Genomic DNA, 8,987 nt, shown 5'->3' with positions numbered 1-8,987 from the left:
TCAAAAATCTTCATGCATACACAATTCTAAAAATGGAAGCTTTCCATAAGGAGAGTCTTTCCTGTGTGATGAAACACACAAAGTTAACAAAACAGGATGTAGAGAGCACACGTGCATCCTTAGTTCAATTGTTATGGCATCAGCCCTTCCTAGTTGAATTAGTCTTTGGGGTGAAGCTGTACTTGTTTTTTTAAAGCACATATGCTCTGCTCCTAACTCTATGAAGCATGCAGAGACAATTGGGTACAAAAGTGAATACAACTCAGGAAATGGTGCACAGTTGTGTATTAAAGAACATGGTAAACTGCTAAGCCTATTACATAAAGATTACTGTCTACTTGAAATGGATTACAGTCAGGGTGGCCAAACAAGCTCTAAAATAGAACTTAACACTCTTCTATGCACCTGATGGACGGATTATTCAAAAATCTGGAGAAGGCGGCTGAAGACCGTCTCATTTGATACTACACTTCCTGAGTGGATAAGAGTAATTCTGGAATTCTGAGATTCAGAAACAAACAAGCAAGCAAGCAAGCCCTCCTCTTCCCTCTGCTCCACCCTGCACAGACACAGAAAGGAAACTCATTTTATAATGTCAATATTTATTTACATGAGAGAAGGGTTACACAAGTTGGAAAGTTGTTTCAACAGGAACCCAACAGTTAGTGCTTTTGCTGGTCTTCAAAAAAGGGATGACTTTAAGATTTGATGATGCAACTTCAGAACATTTTGACGATCACTTGGGGAAAAAGTACCAGGAATCAACTAAGAAAAAAGAAAACCAAACACATCAAGAATGACGTTAGTTCTATACAACTACCCATACCCAAACACTTGAAAAAGCAATATGCTGCCCTTTCAGCTATATCTATATTATTATGTTACCTATAACAATACTTCTGGGTAAGCTCCATCCCCAGCCTGTGCAAAGCATGGCCTCAAAATAGTATTTGTTCACTTTAACAGTTTGGCTGAACAATCCTGCAACAAGTTAGAACACTGGTGTGACCATCCCTGGAAAACATCAAAGATCAGCCAGATTATTTATGTTCAGTTCCTTGTCAGAGGTCTGAGATGTAATACTTCAGTAAATAGCTGCTATTTATTGGCATGCCATATAAGGGCAAATGGAATGCAACTTGCTTTCCCATGACATGGACTACACAGACATTACTTTGCAAACAATTTGGAACTTGACTCATGACCAAGTTTCAGTTAGTGTTTCTGTAACTCCCTCCATCTCAAAAAGCACGTACACATTCTTTATTGTTCCTGCCAGTAGAAAAATCTCTTCTTTTAACAGTAGTTAACAAAAATGAAAATCTAGGATACATTCTTACTTCTTGAAGACAGACACATGTTCTGTTAACATGAAAAACAGTCATAACATTGAAAAGAGAGAATTCTGTCTTTAGGACTTACACTTAAAAAGTATGGTTATGTCAATTTTAGGAAAAGGAGCTGTTTATTTGATTAGTTAGCTACTGTGAGGAATGACAAAAACTTATGGCAAAGCAACATTTCTCCTTGAAAAAGGGTAAGTGTCATCCATTTGCCTTCCATGATCAGTGACAGAAAAATTTAGTCTTCTCATCTTTTTATTTGGCCTATGCTTTTGCTCCTACTCAAAAATAATCTTCTCCCACTAACTATCCATGAATTTCATGTTCTATTTAACAGGGGACAGGCATTACAGTCTGACAGGATGTAACTTATCATTCTCATGTGCACAAAATACCTTCTTACAACAGTTTCTATGTCAACTTTTTAAGCACATTATTAGAGAAATTATATAGCTTTTGGGAAAAAATACCTTCTGGGGAAACAGGATCTCCATTCACGTGTGCTGGTGCCTAAAGAAAGAAAAAAAAGAAAAACAATAAAACTAACATATCAGTATTCAGTTTCACAGGGAGCATCCAAACTCAAAGCTGTTTTACTGCTGAAGTCAAGAGATACTAAGAAAAACGTAACTTTCTGTTGCCCCTACAGGACAACATTCTACCTTACAGAGTTTCCCCTGACAGCTAGTATGCAAATTTCTTTGTTGTTTATAAATGACAAAACAATCACACTAATAACGAGTGACAGATTAACACCTTACCTAACATAAAGGGGATTTTCCTACTGATCGTCTTTGAGGAAACAGGATTTGCTGTTTACATACTAAAAAGTAAAAACGCCTTTACAATTACGTTACTATACACGTTTCAGTATAAGGCATGCATGTGAATATATACACACAGTTTACATTACATATATGAAAACATTTTTATATCAATGTATAAATATACTTTTACAACCACATTTTGGAAGAGCAGGATTCAGTTCTGTGGAACGTGATAAATTGTTATAATATATAGGTCTGACACTTCAAAAACTGGATACACCACTAGTCAATTGCAGTATTACACAGCATGGCTTGTCCTGTAACGTAAAGGACAAAAATTAAAGCCAATTTTAACACCAGCCAGAAGCAACCTGCCTCATGATGAGGATGCTGGTTTCTGCATAGCAACAATCCCCTACTCCCCTTCCGAAACGATTTCCAACTGACATAACCAATGGAAAAGAAACAGAGGGCACCTCGGCACAAGAATTCTACAATGCTCACCCATATGCACAAATCAAGTGCAAAAACCAGGTGGATGCTGGTCTTTGCTATGACACAAGCCCACACCAACTGTGCTTACCCAGCAGATAAACCCAGGAGTAAATCACTTGGGTGACCCCTGTAGAAAAGAAACAGCCTCAAGGGCAGGGTTTACAGCTGTTTGAAGCTTCAGGAGAACAAAACTGCACAGTGACCACATGAATGCAAACTCTGCAGTACCCTGCAGGCAGGCAGGCTCAGCCAGAAGCTGCACAGCCAGGCTTAGCACAGCACAGCACTCAGACTAGAGCTGCACTGGTGTGAAATTCCCTTGCAAGCCTGCCTGCGGCCAAGCAGGCATGGGGCTAAATCCACTCAAGAGCCAGGTGAAGCCTCGGAGGAAGGAAGGGAAAACCAGTATTCTTTTTCCCCAATTTACCCAGGATAATTACCTGCACAGGGGGGTTATGTGACTGGTCTGAAAGGATGTGCCAGCATGACAAATGTAACCCAGGTCTTCCAGGCTTTATCACCAGAGCATCCTCTCTCCTTCCAGCAAAACCAAAGCTTTATCACATAAGGCAGGGAGAACCAGTGGTCACTGCATAGAAGCAGGTACCTGCCACTTCTGGGGTAACTGCTCTGAAAGTCTGAGATAAGGACTCAGCACCTTCTCACCAGGACCAGATCAAAACCTCATCCCACTGAACCAGGAGTCTTTTCACTATGCAACCCTTTCATCTGGAACACTATTTAAAAACCAATAAAATAAATAAAATAGATATATATTAAAAAAGAAAACAAAACCCCAACCAACCAACCAAAAAAACCAAAAAAAACCCAAAACAAACTCACAAACTCCAGGCTAAAACCCCACCAATCTTTTGTTTTATCACTGGCTATTGAACAGAAAATTTTGCCTCTCCTAGTCCCAAAGGGAAATGTCCTCACAGAAAACATGTAGGGAGAAAGACATTTAACTGACTTCCCTGCTTAGATCCGAATTATTTGATACACATTTGTAAATACACAGATCCAAATTTTGTTGGACATTTCTTTGAAATATCAGGAAAAGCCAAGTATTTTCCCCTGTAAGAAACTGTTCTGCATTTTATCAAAAGAAATGTCATCTAGAAAAGCTTTCCTAGTTCACTTTCCAGTCTGTCCAGTATTATAAGGGAAGAATTATGTGCTAAGTCTGAGAAACGCTGCTCTACTAACTATATATAGATTGTCGTGGAGATTTTCCAACTTGCAAAGTCCTCAGCAGCTTCTTCACAGAGCAAGTGAGCAAGCAGTTCTCAGGATTAATGTTAAACAAAGGTTTGGCTGTCCTGGACAGTTTTACAGATGGCAACACTTAAAAGCCTGAAATAAACAGTACATCTTAGCAGTAACACATTGAGCTAAAAAGCTCTATTCCTCCTCGGTTTAGTTTTCAACATATACTAACACTGGAGCCACAAAAGAGATGAAACAGTTTTCAGATGCTATAGAACACTAGAAGTTTTCCCCACCCAGTGTTAAAACTTGACTAGGTTTGTAGTTGCAGAGGGCTGATGTAATTCTGGCTGGTTCAAATGGTCAGTACACAGACTACATCCTATTTCTTTGAGACTGACTGGACATGGCAACTTGATCAGCAAATCACTCCTAGTTTGCCACCAATACAGATGACAGTACACATGCCCACCATCCAGAAACTAACTCAGTGGAGTGGAAATTCCTCAATACAGCCAAGCCATTCTAATCCCACACCTGTAAAATAACGGAAGGTCAAATAATAGAACAATAAATCCTACTGAAATCAACAGGACAGTGTTGGGAACTACCCAATCAAAATCTATATGAAATTCTAATTCGTGCACAATTCGGTAAGCATTTGGTAAGGATTTGTTTGGTTTCCATTTGGTTCTTACTTATAGCTCTTTTGCTCACCATAAAAATTGTTTCATAACAATACTGAGTGCTGCCTTTTGGATTTTGGTGGGGGTTTTGCTGGTTTTGTTTTTTGGGGTTTTTTGAGAACTCAAGATACCTGATTTACGGCAATTGTCACCCACTCAAAAATTTCATAATTGGAGTCTGACCCAGGACACCAAATTGTGGGGAAACAGCTCTCACTGCACAAGTACCTCAGAAATGTTGCTGTAACTGAAATGTTTCTCGCTGTAAAATGGAGTATGAACAGTACTTAGAAGAATATTGCATCTTTTCCCTGTCTGAAAAGTACCAAGAGACAGTACCCTACAAAGACACAATTAAAATACTTAGACTGAACTGAAACAGAATGATGGAAAGGAGTACATGATGACAACTTCACAAAACCCCCCAACAAAACCATGTGAGGCACAGAAAAGCCACGAAGCAGCAATATTGTTATTAAAGTGTTCACAATAAAATAGACATTAAAGTTTGATATAAGGTACCTATCTTATTAACTGTTTTTACTAACTTTCCCCCAAACTGTAGGAAAAAAATCGATTTGTTATTAAGAGACAAAACAACAGATAATGCTGATTTAAACAGATAATTATTTACCCTTCTTGCTTCAAAGTACAAGCAGCACATAACACAAAAGCAAATATTCCTTTGCAGGTTTGTCACCATCCAAATATGTCTGACTTTAAATTTTAGTTGCATTTAAACACTCACTAAAAGTTATTGTAAATTTCGAAGTACAGAGGAGGTATTTGCTTATAGCTGTGACTGACAAGTCTAAAACCATATCTGAATTCCAAAATGAGTTTTTCTTTAATTTAAAACTTACAGTCCCATTAATCAACACTCACAAGTGCAACCATATAGGTACTTTTAAAGAAGTGCTGAAAGCAAGAGACCTGAATAAGAAAACCAGTTAGGTTTTACACTTCCTTATGACTTAAACCAACTTTTCTTTGCAACCGACAGTCTTATTTGTTTGTGACAAAACACCACTCAGGACAACACATTCCTACTAGAAATGCTGTTGGAATGTTAACTGAGCAGACAGTGGATGGCGTCTCCTTTGACACCTGAATTTGTGTAATAACCGTGACTAGTGGAACAAACCAGTGAGTGCTCAGGCAGCCATGCACATGTGCAGAAGCACAGGCTCAGTCATGGCATATATTTAAAAAGAAAGAAAAGTAATACTTGGGGGTACTTTTTTTCCATGCAATTTCTGGTAACCTTGCTTAATTTCTGGCATCCAAACTAGCGTATTTTAAATTGGAAGAAATTCTCCTCCAGTAGCATTTGCACATGAAAGCATCAGACCTGCAGGACATTTTTCTTGCCTGAACAGGAAACCTGCATGTTTTAATTTTATGTTAATCCTCAGAATATGACAAGCATTCTTTAAGAAACATTCAAAAAAGCATCCCTTTCTCTTACAGCAATGTATTTAATTATGCAAGTAGACAAACAAAGGATCCCTTTAGTGATTAGGGACTACAGTCAGCTAGTCAATGAGTTCTAACACTGGGTGGTAACTCATGGCAACAGGGGAGACAGAGAAGACAGCAGGCGAGATACAAATAGCAGTCCATCTTGCTATTCAGGATCACAAGAAACAGCACTGCAGAGGGAAAAAAAAAAGAAGAAAAAGAAAACCCAAAGGAAAAAAACAACAACAAAACAACCCCACACACACCAGAACAGTAATGAACCTGCCAGAAAGCAACAATTGGACCACTTTAATGAAAGGTTTATATTATAAGGCTTACATTTCCCTCACAAGCTTTGTGCTCTTTCACTTTATGCCTTGGATTTTTGTTTAAGGACCATTTCAGTTGAGCTATTTGATTTCTGTTTTGGAGCTCTGAATCTTCTTTTCCTATTAATCATTTCTTTTAAAAGGGTGGGACAAAAAAATAGGTATTATCCTTACCGACTGTACAATTGATTGGGCATCCTCTTCACTGCAACAAAATGGGCTGTCCCTCACCAGAACATTTGTGCTGAAAAATAGAATTAAAAACATGTTCTATCAATCAGTGGAAGAGACATACACACAGTTAAATACCTATGGGGATAAAATACCTTCAGGTAGAGCTCAGAAATGTGTATCTGCAAGAAATGAGGAACTCAAAAAACACAGAGTAACCAATGATGCTGGAAAGGAAAGTGGGTGTGGAGGGGTGTTTTTTGTTTCTGTGGGTTTGAGGGAGTTCCTTAATGTACATTCTGTATTATTGCAAGCAATGCTCACACTCAGTGCTTCTGGCAGCTAACTTGGGAAAAGTTCAGATGACCACAGTTAAGAAACTAAACCCCCCCAAAAAAGTTAGCAGAGATAAACTAGCACTTTCTGAGGTAGTTGAAGAAGACCTAGATGGATGGCTAGCACAGATGGTGCAAACGACCCCCTGTCTCTTGTGCCTTGAAGGATGGCCAGACTCTATGGCAGGAGCTGTGGTTTGCAGTAGCCTGCCTGCAGTATCTAACAAGAAGGGAAAAAAGGTCAAAATTCTGCTCCTACGTAAAGCAGCAGATACCTGTGCTGCTTCCAGAAAGCACACAAACTCTGGGACCAAACACTGTGCAGAAATGTTTCCCTATGAATATATATTCTTTCATACCAAAAGTGAGTTTGGTCATGAGTTTTCAAGGTCTTAAAGAGAAAACAGCAAGAAGTTCAATTCCTCAAAGGAATGGTGCTATTCTAATTATTTTTCAACTTCATCAACATGAAGCTCAAAATGCCTCTGAAATGCTCAAGACTGACATATGATCATTATTCTACACTATTCTTGCCATGCTAAAGTAGAATGACCATCCTGTCCAACTGCTAAGAAAGAAAGCAGCTCCAAAATAGAGAAAGTCACATTTTCCCAATAAAGTAGAAGATGATAGTGACTATCTTGAGCGCCTTTCCCCTTTGGTTTAGCTAATGGCAATTTACAGGCCTTGGAAAGCAGCAGGCAAAGATACCTGCCTGCTGTTCAGGGCCTCTGGTGCCAGAACTGCCAAAATGAACCAGTCCATAGAGCTTAATAAAGTCCATTTTAATTTGGATCAGGCCAAAGGCTAGTGAAGAACACTAATTTGGTTCTCTCATTCCAGAGAACAACTGAAAAATATGGAACGATAAGCTGCAAAAGAATTTTGCAACACAGCAATGCAGCACTGAAACACGGAATAACGAGTGACAAGAGGATTTGCATGGGATACCTAGATTTTCCCAAAATGGTCCTGAACAAACATTCCGGGTCCATTTTTCAGAAGCTGAAGTAATCTATACCATTTCTATATAATCATCTTATTTTTGGAACCATTTACCAATAAATCATTGTCATACAAGGTGCAATTAGTCAATTGGAGTCTAGTACCAATCAATTATCAATTAAAACCATGAGTATTCCTGTCAACTCAAAGTAAAAAAAAACCTAAGCAGTTAATGCACAGCTGCCACATGCTGAACGCCACCAGTACCAGCACAACAGAAAGAGGAAAAGACTGGATACTTACCATTTAACATCACCTCCATCAGCTTTTTTATGAAGCAAAGCTTTCCAGTATTCATGGGTGGATTTGATAATGTCAACAGCAAAATCCTAGTTTGCATCAATGAAAAGTTTCATGAATTAAAATGTTATTAAACAGGAAAAAAAAGCCACAGAACTACTTTTATTAAAACATAATGATTCATGTGTCATTTTAAGGGGCCTCCTTTGAGGCCTCATTAAATTTCTGGAAAATGTAACACCCTTTTTATGAAAAGAAACAAACTTCACTATCTGTCAAAGACACTGGTAACACATTCAGGACTTTCCCTCAGCCTGCAGCCAGAAAACAAAAAGGCTGCATATAAAAATAACCCCAAGAAATCAGCACTATATGCTACTCAGACACCTACAGCTGGAGAAAACTGTACCAAGTCCTAAGTGGGACAAAGTGAGTGAGCTAGTTATGCCTCCTTGTTACACACGCACATCAGGGTCAGAGTTAAGGTTTCCCCTCCAGTGGCAAAATTTGCATTTACTTCATTAATTGCCCAATCATACACTTCAGCTTTTACACTAACGTAACATGCCAGCTGCCTGACAGTTTGTGTTTGTTTAAAACAAAAGTAATATTGGGAAGGGAGTGGGGACGAAAAAGCCTCAAAAAATACAGTGTGTCTAGATGATATCTAGACTGGCTTGCAGAAAGCTGCCAAGAGAACATTCACACTTCCTAACAAGGAGTGAATTGGCAAAATGCCACTGGAACATTGTGAACTTCACCAGAGCTGCTGGAGCACAGCCACAGCTGCCTTGCCACATCCTGGGTCTCACTCTGAGAATTATTCAAATGCCCCAAACCAGCTATCTCAGAGAGCATTTAGTGCCTCAAGCCTGAATTCCAATGGCCTGATAGGGATATACCCATTAAACTATCACTACAGAGCAACACACTGCTTTACAGAGCA

At 38.9% G+C, this 8,987-nt stretch overlaps 1 protein-coding gene across 1 annotated transcript in view; it reads right to left on the bottom strand.

Annotated features, from left to right (window-relative positions):
• Positions 1-589: 589 nt before the first annotated feature.
• The window catches only part of LOC104404005 (inorganic pyrophosphatase 2, mitochondrial-like), a gene marked incomplete at its 5' end in the record, with an annotated part of 33,899 nt that continues 25,501 nt past the window's right edge, over positions 590-8,987 (bottom strand). Inside the window, 4 exons of the mRNA XM_010012322.1 lie at positions 590-765; positions 1,814-1,853; positions 6,465-6,534; positions 8,045-8,130. Of these exons, the coding sequence (XP_010010624.1) occupies positions 737-765; positions 1,814-1,853; positions 6,465-6,534; positions 8,045-8,130 (225 nt within the window). The remainder of the gene's footprint in view (positions 766-1,813; positions 1,854-6,464; positions 6,535-8,044; positions 8,131-8,987) is intronic.

This window comes from Nestor notabilis, unplaced genomic scaffold, assembly GCF_000696875.1.
Source record: "Nestor notabilis isolate BGI_N333 unplaced genomic scaffold, ASM69687v1 scaffold27153, whole genome shotgun sequence".
Lineage (NCBI taxonomy): Eukaryota > Metazoa > Chordata > Aves > Psittaciformes > Psittacidae > Nestor > Nestor notabilis.
The sequence above is the reverse complement of the archived record's forward strand: the minus strand, read 5'-3'. Positions and strand labels throughout refer to the sequence as shown.